At 37.0% G+C, this 22,321-nt stretch overlaps 1 protein-coding gene across 1 annotated transcript in view; it reads left to right on the top strand.

Moving 5' to 3' along the window:
• The window catches only part of LOC115417049 (mothers against decapentaplegic homolog 6-like), a 39,034-nt gene extending 17,369 nt beyond the window's left edge, over positions 1-21,665 (top strand). The window contains exon 4 of the mRNA XM_030130994.1: positions 20,657-21,665. Coding sequence (XP_029986854.1) covers positions 20,657-21,282 — 626 coding nt within the window. The 3' untranslated portion in view covers positions 21,283-21,665. The remainder of the gene's footprint in view (positions 1-20,656) is intronic.
• The last annotated feature ends 656 nt before the right edge of the window (positions 21,666-22,321 follow it).

Genomic DNA, 22,321 nt, shown 5'->3' with positions numbered 1-22,321 from the left:
GCTAGCGAGAAGGACACATTTTTAAGTCTGCTTGTTGTCAGATAGCCATGTTTTGCTTCAAAAGGTTCAGTGTTCAACAAGCGGACCAAGGGTAGTGCTCCAAATAATGATCATTTGGTTGTAGTGTCACATAAGGAAAGATTTCTTGATATTTTTGTCTGTGTTATGAAGTTTCGCTCTCAAGATATGCTGCAGACTCCTCTGTGTGAGTTGGAGCAACGACAAGCTCTACAAGGCCTTTAAAGTCCAATAATATTTGCCATGCCATTTCACCCTCAGGCACCAAATGCCCAATTATAAATGGGAGCAGTCTTAGCAGGGCCCAATTTTCATGGGCGTTCCCACCAATCATCTTTCTTGTTGAAAATGTGTGTGGGATCACAAGAGGTCTATTTGTGTTGTCTTCCTACTTGAAGAGGAAATGCAGGATAGTTTTGTTTAGGATTTCAGGATCAAAACATTTCTTGGATATCAGCAATAACAAACAATGTGCAAGCTCTACTGCCACTTATTCCTGCAAAAATATGATGCATAACATCTGAAGGATATCCTGTGTGAACACTGAGGTGGGCAAGACTTTTACTGATAATACAATGATGTGACACCAAAACAGTTTGTGCAGCTCTTAATAGTCAACTGTGCATGAGGCCCATGAAGTTATTTTGTCCTGAGACTGAATAAACCTGACTTCAACTCTTTGGTTTAGATGTCTGCTTTTGTTCCTGTGCAGATGTGCCCACTAGAGAAGCTCTCATTAAAACCAGATATGCTGGGAGCATCCACATTCTCTGCCATAGCATGAATTGTTCCTTTTTTAAATCCACCAAGCACCACAAAGCATTTTCACATTTAGTAAAAGAGGCTGTAAGACCCTGTCATATCCATACTTGTTCATATAATTACAAACGACTGACAAGTAAATTTACAACAGTGATTAATGTGAAAAAAGGAAATGACGCTTATGTTACACATAAGTCTGTCAGTTTGCTGTACTTTATGGCTTTAAATGACTTAATCTGTATCATCTCTCCTTTCAAAGATCTGCTGGAAAGACTTCAGCATATGCACATACTGAAAACTTCTGTTGTTTATAAGAGTCAAGAATGTACTTGGGCTTTACCACCTTAAAGTTTTCTTTATAATATTGGTTGCTGAGATGACAAATGCTGGGGGAGCCGCCGTTCCCTGTTGCTAAAGGTTACATGCATTAAGAGCACTGACAACCTCTTTTAGGACAGATTTATCAGTGTTGGTATTATGCTTCAGGTCTTCAAGAATGTCAATCAAAGTGGCAATATTGCAGAATTTAATAAGTAATAAGAATGATAGTTATATAGTAATAAGCAATAAGAATTCAGCAGTTTTTGTACCAGCACATATGCAATGCTGCAGCAAATTTTTTGCTTTTTGTTTGTATGTTTGTTATATGTTTTGACAATGTCTCAGCACTCAGAGCATCATCATCATCATCATCGTCATCATAATAATAATAATAAAAACTGAGCAGAAACAATAGAGCTTAGGCTCTGGCCCTGACTACAGGACTGGCTTTGGTTTCTGTTGCCCCAGAGTTTTTGTCAACTTGTGTTTTGGCTTTTAATGGAGTTGACTGGAGTGGAGTTGACTGACTGTGACTCTGACGTTCAGTCAAACTGTCACCTGCACCATGCAGCCCACAGTTAATGCATATGTTTGTTTGCCTGGCTTTCAAACATGTAGCCGCATAGTGTTAGTGAGAACAACTTCATATATGTTCATTCATATATTGTGCAATTTTCACAAGCATACAGTATCCTCAGTTATGTATATGTAGGTCTATGGAATAACTAAGGAGTTGTCTTTTCTATGGGTTATTGTTCGATCCATGTTGGTTGGATGTTTTATTTTTAAAAAAATCAAAAATCATTGCTTTGTATAAATTAAAAACTAGTCAGTTTTGAAAATATAAGTAGCACAGAGTACACATATTTTTGTTAACTCTTGAATATAGATATCTGGAAAATCTACTCAACCATGTTTATTATTTGAAGAAGCGTTTGTGTCACTTGAACAGTCAGATAGTACAAAGAACCTTCCATTTATGCTACAGGTTTGGTTAGCTTTGCCTGCCTGTGTAAGAACTGTCTAGTTGTGCCTCAACTCAAGTCAAAATACCTGAAAAATAGCCTTCTTCACCATGTGTATGTGTTTAATTTCATAGATTAACTTGTTTCAATGAAAATTTATTTTCATTTTCTGCCATGTTGTATTTTTTATTTTGACATTTACTGTTTAATTTGAGGAAACATGCAGGACAATAGTATGTTAATGCTTGAGCTCACTCTCATAATTATCCATGTTTTCTAAGATGTATTTCCAGGCCTGGTGTTACCGGCTGAAAGAGTCTCATAGCACTTTTGTTGCTAGATTTAGGAACTTCTCAAACTACCCTAGAATTTTTTTTTTTTTTTCAAAAAGTACCTAGCAATAAATTTTGCTACTTTAAAATTTGTTTGGAAACTTTTAGCAATGTTTGAAAAGTGACTCAAACACTAAAACATGTGTGTTTTAGTGTTAAAGTATTCATGTAAATAAATTCCATTAGACACAAAAGGGTGTCATTTTTTTTTACCTCTGTTGTCAGATTTTTAAACAGTGGTCAAAAGTCAGAGATAATAACTTTTTACGCTCAACAGCCCATGCTGCCACAGAAAGTACAAAAACCTGGTCTATTTATGCCTTAAATACTTCTTAAGACTTATACGTTGCAATATGAATTGCACAGGTGTAGATGAAATGAAATTCCAAAGAGAAATTTTAGTTGGAGTTTTCGCCTAAAATACCAGGGGCCAAAAATGTCCCGTCAGAGCGAACTTTAACTGATTACCAATCCAACATTTATTTCAATATAAAGTAGCTTTTTGTTTTGGATAATCCCTCATGGTCCAACTAAAGCAAAAATGAATTTAAAAGTAAAAGTGTGGGTCATTTACTAACACTAATCTGTCCGATTGTCTCTAAACTGTCCCGTCAGAGAGATTTTGAATACCGTGTTTTGACCCACACACATTTTCTCTTTAATGACATGAAATGATTTTCTCAGTCACGGTAATAAAAACCCATAGTCTGTCTGCCTTTGGAGACTCTGACGTGAACGCATGTATCATATGTCTAAAACAAACCACTGCACCGAATATAAATCACTCCCGTTGACACTGACAGTTTTCTGTTTGGTCTCTTTTTGGTCCATTTAGATTATTAACCTTTTCATGCATACTGGTCACTCCAGTGGACAGTTATTCAAAGCTCTTCTCTTGTTTATTTATGGATTTTGTTGTTGTAGTTCCATATCAGCTGACACAGTGGACGCTTATGCATCATCCCATCCACTGTAATTCATACCATTAGTGTAACTTTGCTGTTCTATATAAACCTGATCTGCAGTTACATGTTTGAGTGTTGAAGGGGTGGGATTAAATAAATTAGACTTCCTCCCACTCCTTTTCAAATGTGCAAATGAAGTTACGTATATGTATAAGTTTTGTTTTTGTTTTTTTGTTTTCTTCCATGACCTCTTACTACCTGTTTTATTTCTAAAGACTAAGTAAGATTACTTTGTCTTGTTGCATATTGTAAATAAACTAAACTAAAAAAATAAATAAATAAATAAAAAATCAATTGCTTGTTATTGTTACTAAACTGCAATTAACTTTTTTTTTTTAACTAAAAAGTTTTTTTTTTTTTTTGCATATTATCTCCATGAAGTGAGTAATGACTAGTATTAGAGTATGTTAAAATGTGAGAAAACATCACATTAGCAGCATTAAAAAGGTTTTTATTTCATAGTTTTCACACAATATATCAGTAAATCCATGATTCTTTGCTTCAAAAATGAAGCACATGGTGTCAAGCGGACTTTTTTGGAAAATTTTCAGTCGCATTGTTTTTTTCATGCCTAAAGAGGAATAAAAACACTCAGGAAAAAAATGTTTATTAAGGTTCTCATAATTCATGCATGAAAGGGTTAATATAGACTGAACATTAAAAATATTGTAGTCTCCTAAGTGGAGCGTAAGGTTAAAAACCAAACTGAAGACAACTATTACAATTATGCAAATTGGGGGATGATGTCATTTAGCCACTTCTAGCAACTTTTAGGACAAACACTAGATACTTTCTTTACTGAGGAGTTGGAAACACTGCAGAGCCTATTGTGTGGTAATTGTGCTGTGTATTTTTAGTCTGCAGTCCACACACTGGTTTCTCATTCAGATAATTCACTGAAATTAGGGTTTAGTTTCATGACTTCTTTCATAGTGGAACAAATGGATATATTCCACCAATAAATGTGTGTAATTATGTTGTGAGGAGTGAAGCCCGTATAGCTAGACCATGTGAGACTCAATGAGAGACTTGTCAACTTGACCTCTGTGACAGGCTGAGCAGGGGGAGGAAGTGTCGAGGAAGAGGGCCTATCCAGGAATGTGTTGGGAGGGGAGGCCTGTCAACTACGGAGCGGTGTCCACTTTGGTATCGACTATTATTAGGGCTAGGCATGAAAAAAACTTTCATATACATGGATATTGATCATTTTCATGGTAAATGTTAAATAATTGTTTAGATGATGTTTTGTCCTTAGTTAAAGTAATGGTTTTAAGCTGTTTATAAAAGACTTAACAAGATGACAATGACATAAAAGATCCAGTGAGATTAACGGGAACATTATAAATAACAAAACAAGATTACAACATAAAAGACACAAAAAAATTATGTGAAACAACATAAGATACATCAGATGCAACTCGAAGATGTAAGCAACGTAAAAGACACAACATGATGAAAATGACATAAAAGAAAAGAAGCATCTGTACTGTGGCTTCTGTACTTTTCTATGTCAGATATAACCTGTGATGCTGCTGCACGGGTTCAACATGTGATAAAGTCTTATATCCTGCACTGTAAAAAAGTCTGTAGTTTAACAGAATTTTCACTGTTTATTTTACAGATTTTTCCTGTATTTTTAAGATACAGGAAAATATCAATGAAATGACAAAAATAGACTGTGATTTTACATGTCAAATGTAAAATAACATGAAAAAATTGTGAATAAACATAAAATTTCAATTTTTTAAAAGAATTTTTTTCTTTTTTCACAGAAAAATACAGTTCAAATACATTTGCAAAAGTATCATAATTTCACAAATATTTCTTTTCTATTCATGAGATTAAACTGTTAATTTCAAGTTTAATACTGTAAAAAAAAAAAAAAAAAAAAAACGAGATAAAATTACTGACAATTAACCGTAAAAGAAGTATTTGTTCTGTAAGTTTAACAAGACTTGTTTGTTAATTGACAAATATCTGGTGTAATTATGGGAGGTTTCACAACAAAAATGTTGAAGAGATGTATTTTTGTGAATTTATAACATGTATAAGCACTGATAAACTATCCAAATAACGTTTTTCTCAGTGGATTGTACAACTGAGTCTCATTGAAAATTATTTGTATTTATATTTATAGGTAACTTGATTGTTTTAATACATGATAATATTCTTTATTGAACATCAAAAAGTCAGAAAAATATGCAAAATCTTATGTAAAGTTAGGGCAAAAACCTGTATTTTAATTATGGAAAATTACCATATTTTTATGAGATGGTTATTTTCCGTTATTTTCCAGTATTTTTTTGATGCCCCTGCTGCCAGAATATTACCGTTTTTTTACCGTTTTTTTTTGTTTTGTTTTTTTACGGTGTGTAGCTGCAGTAACACCTGATGTAGTGAATATGTATAATGAACTTCTAGATTCTTCTCTGTGTTTGAAAAGTTCCAAAGTCATTCAGCAGCTGTCAGTCATTCTGAGGACTCCTCAGAAATCAGGCCTATCAGCCATGTCTGTATTACATAAGTGTTTCTAATTCTCTGTTGGTGTCTTCGAGCTAAATGAGACCAACATTTGTGCTCCAGTGCATTGTTTCATTGTTTTAACAGTAATGTTGCAGCTCTACTAGTCTGACCCACTGGCTGTCTGTTGGAATAAGCTGTTGGCCTCCCATTTTTAAAGTCCTCCATTCAGCCTGCAACTACACGCTGAAAATGACAAGTTTTGAACATGCTGATCATGCAATAAGGCATGCATTCCTGGTTCTGGTGTGATGCTGTTTTTTCCCCTAAGGATTTAAACACAATTACTCCTTTTCCACCAGATTCCCAGGAACTTTTATAATGCTGAACTTATTTACCTGGGTAAAAGAATTCCTGGTAATCTGCATGTGTTGTGTTTGCTGTGGAAGTAAATCTGTGTCATCAGATTTTGAATTATAAAAGCCATTGAATTTCTAGCACTGAATTTTTTTGCACTGGAATTAATCTGATTTTTTTGCATCTGAATTTTTTTAATTATACATTTATGAACATAGTTGAATTCAGAGACAAATAATTCAGATATTTAATTTCAGTGCAAAAAAAATTCAGATTCTTAATTTCAGTACAAAAAAAAAAAATTCAGATACTTAATTTCAGTGCAAAAAAAAAAAAAAAAAAAAAAAAAAAAAAAAAAATATATATATATATATATATATATATATATATATATATATATGTATATATATATATATATATATATATATATATATTTACACGGATACTTAATTTCTGTGCAAAAAAAAAAAAAAAAATACATAGATACGTAATTACAGTGTAAAAAAAATAAAAATTCAGATACTTAATTTCAGTGCAAAAAAATTCAGATACTTAATTCCAATGCAAAAAAAAAATAAAAAAATACAGATACATAATTTCAGTGCAAAAAAATTCAGTGCTAAAAATTCAGTGTCTTTTATAATTCAGAATCTGATGACACAGATTGACTTCCATAGTTTCCACTTCAAAGTTCCTAAAATGTCTTCAAATGAGGCTTGGCCATTTCAGGTGACTGATTTGAATTGACTCCAGCTGAATTTCTTTTGTGTGTATTTTGCATACGTTCAACGAGGACTGGGCTTTTCTGAGTGTTTTAGCTGAATATGGTCTTAAGATCTTACTTTTGATTAAAATGGAACAAAAATGGATTGTATTTAGCAAACACGTTCGATGAGGTCCAGGCTTATTCAGGTTGTATTCAGATGAACAGATTATTTCAATGCACTCAAGAGCATATTCTGCAAATGCAAAACCTTGCTGTCTATCAGCTTCTCATAGTTCCTCTTATTTTGCTCCTCTTTCCAAATGACCAAAACACAAAGTAAAGCTTGTAGAAATGGAATAAATTATTTTGCAGCCTTACATTGGCTTAAACTTTGAAGGTGAAGTGCACTCTTGCAGGATACTGTTTCTGTTTGCATTTATGTTTAAGTGACATCTTGATGGTTCCACAGTAAAGCATTGCTCTGCAAAACAATAGCACTAGAAGAGACCATGGAAGGTGGATAGGGATTTTGTTTTCTTTCCATTTTCAGCTAAAATACTTACAAAATGTTGTACTTAGTTGAACTGTATATTTTGATATTGAACGAACATTTTATTATTATACTTGTTTACTATTTGACATGTTCAGACCATAAAGAGGAGCATAAAATTATTTGCCTTTTACATAATTTTTGTCATTGTCAAGTCAGATTCCACTCATTATTGAATTATTTTGATTAAATAATGAAGGTCAGTGTTTGCTGAAATCAGAGAATAGAGGTGTTCTTTGTCTTGTGACATCTTCTATGTAAATTTCATCTTTTTCCAACTGCTTCATCATTTTGTGTTGTTTTGAATTTGTGAATTTTTAAGGTCATTTCTATTTTTTTCCTTTTCTTTCTCTTTGTGTATTTCATAAATAGGGTAGAAAGATGTAATGATGTGACATTTACTTTGATAGTTATTGATAATGGTTGATATGAAACACCTTTGGCAACATCAGCCAGCCCAAAGGTAAACATAGCAGATAGATTTCACTGGACAGTATTCAGTACAGTGCTAATTTTCCTCATAAATGTAATGAAATTCAGGTGTGAATAATAAGCCTACAGTTGTCCAGATGATCACTGATTAAGTGGCTGAATGAAGGTCTGTTTGCCTGACATGTTTTCAGAAGAATGTAGTAATGCATTTAGTGTGACTTTTAAAAAAAATGACCTGTTGAACATGGAAATACACAAACTGGATGTTTGGATGAATTTTGTTTTTTTACGGTATATATGTAAAAAAAAAAAAAAAAAAAAAACTGCCATAGAACAAAAACTTTACTGTCTTACATAAAATGTCAAAAGTCAACTAAATGACAGTAGATTTCCACAAATTGTATGACAACACAAACTTGCTGCTGCTGTGCATAATAAATGCAAGCAGAGTTGTCTGAGATGTGATGAATGTAAAATCTGAGACATTCCTCGGCTTGTGTTGTCTGGCACTTTGAAGTAGCAGCAGAAATGCAGGAAACTGGTTACTTTCTCTCTTCCTCTTGGAACAGCTTTCTAAACTGCCTCGAAATGTGTCTTCCTAGGAATTTTCACGGGACACGCAGTAACTTTCCTGAGTAGAGTTTGGAATGTCGTCTGCTGTTTGCATGACAGGTAATATAAGGTAGTAGCCAGGGAGGGTTATTAAGTAGCAGGAGTGCTGCAGTAGTCCTCATCACAAGATCTACTTCACAATGAAAAGAGGGAAAGGGAAGGAGTGTGTGTGCGTGTGTGTGTGTGTGTGTGTGTGTGTGTGTGCGTGCATGTGTGTGTGTTTGTATGTGTTTCTGAGTCAGAGCCTTGTTGTGTTCGACTGTAAAGCCCATGTCTGGCGATAACGCAGCCCTCTGATGGCAGAGATAGTTGAGACGCCAGCTTAAATGTGGCCTGCTGGATTGAAGTTGCCCTGTAATGATAGTTGTCTCGAGCAACACAGAGCCTACCATTTGTAACCAGGGAGGGGTGTTTTTCTTTTTTGTCCTCTTTTTCTTTAACATTCTATTCCTACTTTTTGGAGCCCTGGGAGGAAATGTGAGGAAGTCAAATCAAAACAAAGCATCTTAGAGGCGACCAACAATGGTCAGTAGCTGGATCCTATCCTCCCTTCTTGTCCACCCTGTCCCTCTACGCCCCCCTGCCTCCTCTCTTCATCCCACCCACTTCTTTCAGCACAGTGGAAGAGTCTAATAACTGGAGGGGAATCTAATCCTTGGCACTGGATGAAAGACGAGGGTCTCCCTCCCTCCCTCTCTTTCTCACAGTCTCTTTCTCTCTCTTCATTTTTTCCGTGGATGCTGGTTATGCTTGGCAGGTTCTGTACCTCTCTCCCTCTCATTTTCCCGTTCCCTCTTTCCCTCCGTCTATCCACCTTTTTTTCTCCTCTACTTCCCCTTTTTCCCTACCTTTCCTCCTCTTCATGCAGGTTAAAGTTTGCAGCAGAAAATTTCTTCCTCCAGCTGGAAAGGGAAGGAAAAACACGAGTTTGTTTGACGCTTTTGGGAATAAACTTTTTGCAAACTTTTAAACTTTTTGCAAAAAGTTCAGTGAATAGATCAATAGATCTCACAGCATTGTGTTAAATAAGACGGACATACTAGAAACCTTAAACTTAGCAGTTAGACAGGTCTGAATGTCCAACAATACAAGTGGAGGTAGGTGTAGATTATTTGCCACACTGGAGATCAACTTAGCCAAAGGCTAAGAAACAGTCTAACAGAGAACACCCTGCAGGAACTCAACTTTGTTCATTTTTGTTAAGATTGTTAGTTTAGTGCATCTGTCTGTGTATGGAATCAACTAAAAACCATTCAGTCTCCAGTCTTAAATCTAAGATGAGGAAAAGAAAGAGGAAAGATCAAAGGGTTTCCAATTAATTCCATCACAAATTTTAACTGAATCTTCAGAAAATTTATTTCAAATTTGTTTCCATCTGCTATGGTTTTGTGAATATGAAGATATGGTTTGTAATTATCATTGTCATCATGGAATGAAACTGTTAAATAGATGGCACTGCATACAATAAAGAACAAGACAAGCACTCGGAGAGCGCAGACCTCCACCAAGACAGATCTGCCTCCTGTGCGTGCATGCATGTTTGTTTGTTAGCAAGATAACTCAAAAAGTTCTGGAGGGATTTTCATGAAATTTTCAGGAAATGTTGATACTGGCACAAGGAAGAAATGATTAAATTTTGTTTTTTTGCCCCCTCTGCCAGAACTTTTAGAGTTATCTTGCTAACAAACAAACAAACAAACACGCACGCACGCAAACACACAAAGCAAAGTGATCGCAGTACCTCCTGGCGGAGGTAATGACGTGACCTGTCGCTCGCTGAACTAATAGGTTTGTGATGTATTTGGTAAAACAAATTTTGAAGGTGGTTTTAACTTCTGCAGTGGAACCTCTGGTTTGGATCATACCACAGTGTTACAAACTCTTCAACAGATTGACAAATATTTGTCTTCCACTTTGTCTCTGCAGGTCCTCATACATTGTGGTGTTTCATTGTTGTTTCCACCTCATGTGCCATTTGCTTCTACTATTAGTGTTGCATTTTCCTTATGGATCTACACATGCACAAACATATAAATGTTCACTAAATCAGTTTCCATTGCAACTGTTTGTCATATTAGTGCTAACTGAAAATACGAATATAAACTATGGTAAATATACCTATCATTTTTGTTTCAAGGCCATGAAAGTGACCCTTGAATTTGTACTCATGTTGTTCACACTTGTGCTGTGACTAATTCTGATTTACATGAAGTTAATGTATTCATAGTTCACTCAATTTGACTTTTTCGATGAGATTGGCACTTAAAGACAGTGATGTTGAAATGAAATAACAAAGGCTACTTATCTAATTGGTAAACAGAGCTGTTAAATGGTGGTTGGCTTAAATGCTTGCAGGACACTATAATTGCTGCCAGCCCTCACATACAGATGAACACATGCACTCACACAATCACTAGCACACACACTGTTTTTTTTTTTTTTTTACTTCCTCTGCTCGAACATAAACATACTGATAACCTCCAGCTTGAACCTGCCTTTAAAAATTCCAGTCAAAACGTTGGTCCTTCCTCCTCCTGCTCAGTCTCGTTCTCACACTGGATCGTTTTACCTTTATTTGGATGATAGACAGGCTGACGACGACACTGAGCCTTACCTGAAACATAAAGCATAATGTCAGATACTGTAAACTGGGAATCACTTGCCAAAGGGTTGTCATACTGCTGTTTAATTACAGACAGATAAGTAGATAAGGAAAACAACATTAAAGACAAAAAAATGATGTAAAAAACACAGGACACAACAGGGTGAAAATGACATTAAATTTGAAACCAGACAAACTATGAATAAAAGGCAAAACAAGATGAAAACATGAAAGATCCAACAAGACCAAACTGACATAAAAGAAGCAACAAGATGACAAAACCATAAAAGGTGCAACAAGGGGAACAACAATGTAAGAGTTGCTACAAGTTCAAACCATTTCATATTTGTGACTAAAACAACCCTGAAACATTTGAAGATAAAGGTGAATCAATGTGGTGGAAAAGCATAATGCAAAAAATAACTTAATGTGTCTGCCTTTGTGGACCAATAAGGAAGCTCCAACGTTCACTGAATTAATATAAAGAAAAAAAAATGTTGTGTTAGATGGAAACAGTAACCAAATACCAGCATATGCAAAGATCTGCAGGAACAAATGTTAGACAAGGGATTTGATGATCTGTGGAAGTGTTTGAAAAAACTCCATCAAAAAATTATTTTTTTTAAATACCTGACTCAGGTTGTCAATGTATGAAATGCCTACAACCGGCAAAGTTTCCAAACATTATGAAAAAACACCTCTTACATTTTCCAAACAGCATGTTTTTTTCTGTTTTATTTTGCATCACACTGCGTCTTCACAGTAAGATCAAGACTGATGGGACCATATGTCAAACAGAAAGATGAATCCTTGTAAATGTCATGACAGACAAGAGAAGAATGCTTGGCTGCAGATAAAAAGCTGTCATCTATTTTATCAGAGTCTGAGACGTAATACCGACATGTTCCTTAGTTTGGTATTGAGGACTTGCAGCTGACGTCACTGGTCATGTGATTGTTGTTTACACCACTATATTGGTAGGCACGCTATCTGGATCCAGAAAGTCCGAACTGTTGCTTTATATTGTGTTTTTCTCTGGACTCATGTTTGCGTGTTTTGTTTTTTGTCTACTTGTGATAAAGGCACCAGAGATGAGTTTCAGTGTTTACTAACAATAGTGATGCGTGTGTAACTCGGAGGTAAAAACAGGAGTACCAGCTACCAGCCAGCTCACATCAGCCACGTACACCTCCAGGCTCTGCCCCGGAACTCGTGAACGAGCCGGTATGTTAGCTCTAAAACGGTCCATTAACTGTCTCTGTCCAAAAGCCGATCCCATCTTCTCTTTCACGGGCGCATAATTTGACTCGACCGCATCGGGAAGGCTGTCCCATAGTAGAAAAGCAGACTGTCACAGAAGGGTGGGGAGTATCATCACCAGCTCCCCGCTGAACTCAGCGGTGTCGCCCGCCGTAGCTCCGACTGCCACTTCCATCTGCCTCACCCAGCTGAGAAAACTCAAAGGGAGCAGGTAGATCCACAATCACTCTGTCTCTATAGGGTGATAGTCCAGGGAAAGCCCTCCTGGTAGGTTTAAAGGGGTCTGCATCACCGTACCACATGATGACAATTCTTTTTTTCCACGCTGCTAAGTGTAACAGGCACGCAGGCTAACTATACTGAGAAGCTATGCTAACTGTGGTAATAACTATAAACAGCGGTCGTCAAAACAGAACCACCGCTGCCACCAATGGAACCCAGCGGTCTTTCTGCCAAACTTATACTTGGTGAAAGCTAAGGAATAAACGGCACACAGGAGTTTAGCAGGTCCATCGTTTAACACGCTACGAACTCGGCGTGACTTCCGCCTCCAAGACTTAATGTATGCATACGTCACATGAAACTCATCTATTGCAACCAACTGCAACACTTGTGGTTACCATGATCACACTGCTTAAAGCTTTATGATATTGTAGATCTACTCAGGAGAAAAATAAATATCACCAACAATAGGCAATTGTACGATTTAAGGAAAGCTCGCCTACCAATATGGTGTCGTAAACAGAAAACCACATGATCATGTGACGTATGTGAAAAACCTGAATAGAAACTGCCAACAGATGTCACTCTTTTACCTGTGGAGTACATTTTAAAGCTTGTACTTGAGAAAGAAGATGAATTTAGTAGTAACTAGAAGCACTCGGAGAGCGCAGACCTCCGCCAAGGCTGATCAGTGGCCCCCCCCGTGGGCCCCCCACCCCCGATCACCACCAAAATTTAATTATTTCTTCCTTATCCCATTTCCAACAAACCCTGAAAATTTCATCCAAATCTGTCCATAACTTTTTGAGTTATGTTGCACACTAACGGACAGACAAACAAACAGACAAACAAACAAACCCTGGCAAAAACATAACCTCCTTGGCGGAGGTAATAATTATCTCCGCCAAGGAGGTTCTGTTTTTGCCTGCATTCGTTTGTCTGTCTGTCTGTCCGTCTGTTTGTCTGTCCGTGTGCAAGATAGCTCAAAAAGTTATGGACGGATTTGGATGAAAATTTCAGGAAATGTTGATACTGGCACAAGGAACAAGTGATTAAATTTTGGTGGTGATGGGGGTGGGTCTGTGCTCTCCGGGTGCTTTTCTAGTTTTTAAATGTTTCTGCTGAAAATACCCATGTGAAAAACTTTCCCTCGACCTCAAACTTTCCCTGAAAAAAGTTCCTGATATATGGGGTACGACTTTTCAGATTACTTAGAATTCTTAGGGGCGGGGCTGTTTGCTGAAGAATGCTGATTGGTGGAACCCACTTACAGCATTCCACACTTACGATTGCCCACTCTAGTCAGTGTGCGGCAGCGAACATGTTTATTCTTCTTCAACAAGATTCACTCTGTGTTTTGATCAAATGGTAAATGGAGCAAAAGAAGCAAAGCTGCGAGAAGCGGACAGACAACAAGGTCAATTTGCCAGTTATGTTTCTACAAGTACATTGCAATCATCTGTCTGTCCAGTTGAATACGCTCATACCAAATTCAGCAATCGTTCGAGCAGTCAGTGACTTGAGAATTGACCGAGCCTCATTTGAAACAAAACTCAGGAACTTTGAGGTGTGGCGGAAACACAAAGCACATAGAATTCTTTTACCATGTAAATCAATTCCTGGTAATAAAAGTTTCTGGGAGTCTGGTGAAAAAGGCTTATTTTTGTGGGCAGTGATAGAAGTGTTCTGTACTGCTGCTATGATGTTTATTTGTTTAGGTCCCAATTAGCTGTTACATAGAAGCAGCTTTTCTTCCATGGGTCATACAGTTCACATGGTGACAATGCAGCTCTATAACACACATCATTATAGTTTAAACAGTGTTGTCATGTCTTTCTCAAGTATCCCAGAGCAAAAGTGGATCTAGATCCTCTCATCTGAGAACATAAAAGCCAGCTTTTAATACTGTGCTTCATTCATTCATTATATAATTGAAATTAAAGTGTGCTATGTCTAAAAACCCCTGAAAGTCCCTGTTTCTTTTATGTCTTCTTTGGGAATTAATTTCATCGTGAGCTTATAAAGTTGCTGCGTGTTTCCCCAGACATGTTTGTGTTGCCTTATTACAGGGAAGAGCGGGGGTTGTAAAAAAAAAAATGTGTGTGTTTGTGTATTTGTGAGATCGAACAAGAGCAAAGAGTGGGATCCTGCTCAGCGAGCTGCCTGCTCTCTTATTGGAGAGCTGTAAAAAGTCCAGACCGCAGCAGTTGCCAGCCTGGAATTCACTAATGACACACGTGGGCCTCAGATGAGAAGTGCAATTTTGTGCATGTGTGTAATAGTCACACTGTTTGGATCAGAACACCCAATTTGTGTGTGTGTGTGTGTGTGTGTGTGTGTGTGTGTGTGTGTGTGTGTGTGTGTGTGTGTGTGTGAGGCCCAAACTCATCATGGAGTGTGTGCTTGTATTTGTGTACAAACACTCACACACATCTCCTCCTACATCTCCTGCTCCCAGTCTTGTAACCCCCGCCCCAACACCACCCTGAATGAAAATGGCCGCTGTGCAAACATAACACACCTAGCCTAATCTCAGTCCTAGTTTCACCCAAAAGCAGCTTGTTAATGGGAGAAGGGCCGCCATTCTGGCCCCTGTCAAATGAAGGGGGGGGGGATGCTGGCTGGAAAATGAAAGGAATGGGGCCACAGGCTCATGGGTCTTTGAATCCTCTGTGTCAATAGAGTCTCTGGAGCAAAATAATGGCATCACTCTGTGTGGGAGTTAATGTGAGCTGATAGCATGAGGGCTGGGGGGTCAAGGGTTCACAGGCTTGTGCTAGGTTGACAGAGAGCTGAATGCTTTTCACCCTCCTCCCCCTCAGTCTTCTCTTTCTGTTTCTCTTCTTCAACTCTGAACCTGAAGGGAAAAAAAAGTTGTGGAAAAAGATGGTGAAGGATGACAGAGGAGGAAGTGAGTTGACAGTTTAACTTTCTTCAAGATTCAGGGTTTTCTTGAGGATATGTTGTAGCGGTGGTGGGAAGGGGGTTAGTTGTTACGAACGGTTTGATTTAAAAAAAATAAAATAAAAAATTATTTAACCCTTTCATGCGCAGTGGTCACTCCAGTGGACAGTTATTCTACAGCCGTTCTCTTGTGTATTCATGGATTTTTGTTATTTTCGTTGTTTTTTTTTTTTTGTTTTTTTTTTTAAGACATATCTTTACTAAAGTTATAAGACACTCCATATCTTTTCTGACATGAATTGGTATCATTATGTAGATCTCTCCTGAGCATAAACCCCCAGAATCACAAATCCTCCCCATAGTTTTTACACAATTTATCAGTAAATACATGTTTCTGTGCATCAAAAATGAAACTGAAAAAATGAAAATGAAAATGGTGTCCAGCTGAATGCACATTTTTGCCACTTTATGAAAAATGGGTTCATAAGTAAATGTTTTCATTATTATTATTTTTTTAATGTATTTTTTACATTTTTAAAATTATTTTTATTTTATTTATTCATCTTTTTTTTTTTTTTCAGAAGAAAATTTTCAATGGCATTGTTTTTTTCATGCCCAAAGAGGAATAAAAACACTCAGGAAAAAATTTTGATTAAGGTTCTCATAATTCGTGCATGAAAGGGTTAAAAAAAACACACACACACACACACATTCCCCTCTCTAATTAATTCATTTGAATAATTGTTAAGTGACTTAGTTGTTACTTAAGTGAGTGAATTTAGAAAATGCTTTAACAAAACATTCAGGAACTAGTGACTATTAGGGCTGTGTATTGTCAAGAATCTGGCGATACGACACAAATCACAAAACTAGGATCACGATACGATATATATCACGATATAAAAGGCAATTTTTTGTTTGTCTTTTTTTAAAATGGTTATTTCCTGGAAGAATTGAATTACAGCAGAAATATGCACAAATACTAAACACATTTTTATTTGATCCCAACAGGATCTAACGCTATATCACAACATGTTCCTGTGTTCAAACTGAAATTCTGTTTTACAGACATTACAGTTTAAGATCCTGTTCAAATGTTCATATTCTATTAGTTCATAACTAACATCATAACATTATTTTTGTGCAATCCCACCAAAGGAACTAACATCTGCCTCTCAGACAGTAAAAAATGCTTTTAGGATGCTTCAAATAACCATTATTTAATAAAACAGTGTCAAAGAATAATAAATAAGATATAAAAATAAAGAAAAACAAAAAACAATAATGAACTTCCACCATATTTGAATAAATACCTAAAAATATCGATACAGTACTTTTCAATATCGATACAGTATTGTGAAATGAAATATTGTGATATATTGCAGAACTGATATTTTCCAACACCCCTAGTGACTATGAGCAAGATTATGAGAATGAACATGCTTTTACTGTATCATCCTAGTTTTTAGAGTAAGCTAAAAATAAGCTAAAAACTAAGCACTTTTTACAGAGGAGCTTAAAACAAGTGAGAAACTTCCCAGACTTTAGAGAAAAAGAACTGAAAACTGTCAACTTTACATAGACAATCTAAAAGTAGGCTAAACCTCTACTTTATAATAAAAATGAGTTTGAAGAGGACAAAAGTATTACATGACAAAAACACTGGTGATAGTGCTCTGTTTTTCCAATTCCATTTTGACTGTATTGGTAGTTAACAGGTTACAAAAATGGGAGTAACAAACATAGTACTTGTCTCTCCTCGGCCGGATGTTGACACAGGTCTCCACCAAATGATAAGCCTCTGCAGAGGTACACAATACAATGTCATTATACAGTATTTCATCCAGGTCTGAAGTAGCATAAATGTATACAAAGGAAACCCTAAAACACGCACAGTAAATCTGTCAAAATGTGAAGATTTGTTTTTGTCTTTTAATATACATAGTATGCAAACTGTGTTCAGTTCGTTTTCATTCTACTTAAAGTTTGTTCTGATTGAACTGCTTTCAGACCATCCGCATTTAAACAATTGGAAAGGGAGAGAACTGAGAGTAAAAATCTGATTTCTCATAATCATTGCATGACATGAGTGTGACTGATGGGCTCCACATTTAAAATTTTCTCACACGAGGAAACATAAAAAAAAAACAACTTACTGGTCAGTACTAGAATAATTCTAGTGAAAGTAGTTTGTGTGATATCTATGCACTTTTGGGATTTTCACGTTTTGAAATAGTTTCTGTCAGTAAAATATAATTTACTGTGAATTATGCTTTCATTCATTCATACGTTTATTAAAATGAACTCTTCAACTACACATAACAGGTATAATCTCAACCAAACAAGTAGGCATGCAAGTATTAAAGTACATAATCTCAAGGTCTTAGGAAAGAAAAAAGCAGTTTGGAAAAAGTCTGGAATTTTTATTTGTATAAAAAACAAGGACCCTGAAAGCTGATGTTCCTCCTGTGATAAACTCCAGAGTCTGAGCAGCAGAGACTTGACAGTGACAGTCATTCCAGTCATCAGTGTTTTTATTTCCCTCTTATGTGAGAAGTCTTCTTTCACCAATCAGATTTTCTAAAAGCTGAAAACAGACCAACAGGGGGAACATTTTCCTCTCAGGGTACGTTCAGACTGTGGTAAAATAAAAAGTGTTCCTAATCTGATTTTTGCTCGTATGTCCCTCAGATCTGTTCTTTTTATAAAAGAACAACATAAATTGAGATTTTTCACCATAGATCAATATTTGCAACAACTCTTCACTTTCAGTTGAAAGCAATTGGTTCTTTTTCTCTTCACTCTCATCTGTACTATCTTCTCATTATTTGACTGCCATTCACTGTGTGTCAAATTCAGTGTTGACTCTCTATTACTGCGTATGATGTGTGGGGTATTTGTTATTGTTCCATTGCCCTTGTACTTCAATCTGATATTAGTCACATTAAAAGAAAAACAATGTGAACAGACAAACCGGAGTAATGTAACTCAAGTTTGAACTGAGCATTAAGACTTGCAGTGTGACCTCAGATCAGTCGATTTACAATCTGCTTAATAAAGGTTAGAGTAAAATTTTTGCCCATTGTCACGAAAGCATTTGTCTGCTAAAGCTTTAATTCACTTTCCTGTTACTTTGTCTCATAATCTATTTATCTGTGGGTGTGCAGGTTGTGTGTGGAAGGTAGTACCAGGTATGATCCAAAATGTTATAGCTTCCTAAATATTCTTGTTGATACCAATTTTCTATGTCAACAAAAAGAAAATGACATACACACAGATTACAAATCTTAAGTCCCTGACATTTATACATTCTAAGCAGTTTTACAACATAAAAAAAGCCATTTGCCACTACACTGCAAATTTGAAAATGCAAATTTAACACCCTCAGAGTTGAAATTAACACCGAGCCAGGGTTTATATGGGAACCACCAGTTAAGTGTTAAATTAACACTTTTGAAAGTGTTAAAATGATTAACACTATGACCGTGTTCAGACAAACTCTTTAAGTGTAAAATATTAACACCACAATAGATGAAAAGAACACTAGATTAGTATTCAAAGTTCATTAATTAGTGACACCAACAGAGTTAACTATTCAACACTGCACCAGTATTCAAGTAACGTTTTGTCGTTTTAAATGTAAATTTAACTGGTGTTTACTATACTACTCATAAGGTGTACATTGTCCACTGGGATTAACACTATTAGAGTTAAAAATGTACAGTCTGTTAGTGTTAAGTCTAACCATCCACCACACATGTACAATAATCACTCCAAAAAGTACTGCAATAAAAAAACATATTATTTTTCTGTAACAGGGGGCTTCACATAAAATTTGACAAGGCGCACAACACTCCTAAAACCCTGTAAAACCACCTTTTACAACACTGCCCAAAACATGAGGGAGCTTGGAAGTGCAGTAGACAATCCATGAATTTGTTTGAGGTGCCTGAACAAAAGTAAAACAAAGGAAACAGCTCAACATTGTTGCTGTTTTAGCCAGTTGAATGGTGCTGAAGGGAGAAAATGGGTTTAAAAACGTAAAACAATACATGAGAACGAGACAAAATCTGGGTTTGAAAACATCAGAGTCCACGGGAAGACAGGATCAGGACGGTGAGAGTCCAGGTTATGGCTCTGAAGTGAAATGGGAATGAACGTCTATGGAGGTCTGAAGCAGTGACAGCAGCAGAAGCAATGATCTGGCACCGGACCAGAGCAGAGGAGGTGCTTCTATGGGCTCCTCATGCAGATCTGCTCCAGGTGTGACAGGTGGCAGCGGGTGAAGTTGATCATGAGTCTGAGGGAGGGGTCTGTGGCAGCGCAGGAGTGCACCATGACACTTACTATTTGTTCAATAGCTTTGCTCTCAACTCTTGTATGAATTGTATGAATTACCTCAGGCTACAATGCAAGAAGCCGTCGAGCTAAAATGAGCATGTTCGACGTTCTAAGTTTGCAGCAAGAGCTAATTTTAGCAGCTGGTTAGCAAGTTGGTCTGAACAGAAATATACACATTATGATACTGACAGAGCTGACAGAAAAGTTCCTTCCAGTCTAATAAATAGCCTTGTTTCAGAAGTAAAATGGTACTTCTGCGACGCCTCATATGACGTCCATGAGCACACTGGTCTGCTCTGCTGCTCTGTCCAGAAATCAACACTGGTAAATGTACCCTGAAAAATGACACCATCAAAGACACAAGCTGACTCTGCGAGTGTTAGTTTTTATGGATCAAATGTTATATTAACTCTGAATGGTGTTAAATACAAGTAACACTGGAAAATCAACACTGGCAGATTTGCTGTGTACTTGAAGTTGTCAGTCAGTGGTATCACTAATGATAGGATGTATTTTTTCCCCCATATTCTATAGTATCTAAATACTTCAGTCTGTACCAGAAGGGTGCAGAAGTCCAGTACCCAGCCTAGTAGAGGGTATGTCTTTTCTTTTGTCATGTAAAATTAAAATTCTACATCTTGTTTTTGTTAGAAGACATATTTAGGAATGCTTGTGTGAAAAGAGAACAGAATGAATTGTGCCTTGTTTTCATAAAACATGCCTCTCCCATCTTTGTCCTCCCCATAACATAACCTCATTCTGCTTCATTTGAGAGGTATTACTGTTGTGAAAATTAGCACACTTACCAAAGCAAACATTAACCCTTCCACTCTTTTCTGGCCCTCAGACGCTGGTACCTCCCTCGGCTCCTCGACCTCAGGCGGAAATCGCTCTCACTGGTGCAGCGTGGCCTACTGGGAACAGCGCACACGAGTGGGCCGCCTTTATCCAGCCTATGAGCCCTCACTCAGCATCTTCTATGATCTACCTCAGGGCACGGGCCTTTGCCTCGGCCAGCTCCACGCCAATGCCTACCACAGTCGCCGTGACGACCCGAGCAGCCACAGCACGTCGGGTCTTCGCAGCCACAGGAGTGGCGGAACTAGCAGCAGTGTGCAACAAATTCGCAGTAAAATTGGCTACGGCATTGTGCTGAGCCAAGAGCCAGACGGGGTGTGGGTGTATAATCGCAGCCAGCACCCGGTGTTCGTCCACTCGCCCACTCTAGACCCGCCCAGTGCTCCAGGGCTCAGCGTCAAGAGGGTGATGCCGGGCTTCTCCCTCAAGATGTTTGACTATGAGCGCTCCAGCTGGATGGCGGAGCACGGCGTGAAGCCCGAGTGCCAGGAGGGGCCCTGGGACCCACATAGTATTCGGATCAGTTTTGCTAAGGGATGGGGCCCCTGTTACTCCAGACAGTTCATCACCTCCTGTCCATGTTGGCTGGAGGTGCTACTCAACAACCACAGATAGCACACAGAAATCTCCCAACACTCAGACATACAGGAGGTTTCCTGACCCAGTATCCTAATTGTAATCTACCTAGATTTAATATAAAATTTATATATTATATAAAATATATTATCCATGTAAATACTTGAGTCATTTTTACAATGCAATTATTTATGTATAGTGTAATGTGTATATGGACAAAATAAAAAGGAACAAGAATATGCACTTTTGATTATATATATGCATTAGAGTTTCTCAGTGTCATTTTGCAAATATGAACTGGTTTATGTTCTCATGATTTAGCAATTCCATGAAAGTATGCCATACACACATTGTCAATAAAAAATTTGTATTAAATAGGTTTTTTGTCTTTTTCTTGGTCTGTGAATCAGAGGGATGACAAGGTGTTATATTATGTCCATATGTTCACTGTTGTGTTGTTAACACAGTAGGCTAAATCCACTACACCACATTTCAGAAAATGTTTCCAATTGACCATCTATGATTTGCCCTATAATTTAAGAATACAACATTAGTTGTCTTACCAAACACCATACAAAATATATCTTATATCTTTATTAGTTTTTGAAAACAGTTTGTGACGCTGATTTTACAGAAAAAAATGCTTCCATGACCCACTTTTTGTAACAGAATGACAATGGAAAGAGCCAGTCTGCAGCAATACATGCAAGATATATGAATTTGGGATCTTTAACCAAACTACATTTAACTTAACAAATATGCAGTTTCTGTACTGATACAGTGTTCTCAGCCTCACCTGCATAAGGTAAATGTGCAAGTGTGTGGTGCTGTGTTTGAGGGCTACATGCTTTTCAGTATTAAAGCAGTGAGTCATTTATGCACCGTTCAAGTAAATATTCAGCTCTGAAGTCTTTAAACTTGGTGGTGAGAAAAGTGAAGAGACCTTCAACCTGTTGCTGAGCCACTTATTTTACACAAAATAATGTGTTGGTCTTGAATATTTGGTTTCTCCATTGTTTGCAGGGCTTGTTAAATAACAGTATTAAAACATCCCTTTCAAGGCTCTGTTGGAATGCAT

Source organism: Sphaeramia orbicularis, chromosome 3, assembly GCF_902148855.1.
Source record: "Sphaeramia orbicularis chromosome 3, fSphaOr1.1, whole genome shotgun sequence".
Taxonomy (NCBI): Eukaryota; Metazoa; Chordata; class Actinopteri; order Kurtiformes; family Apogonidae; genus Sphaeramia; species Sphaeramia orbicularis.
This window is presented reverse-complemented; position numbering and strand designations above follow the sequence as displayed.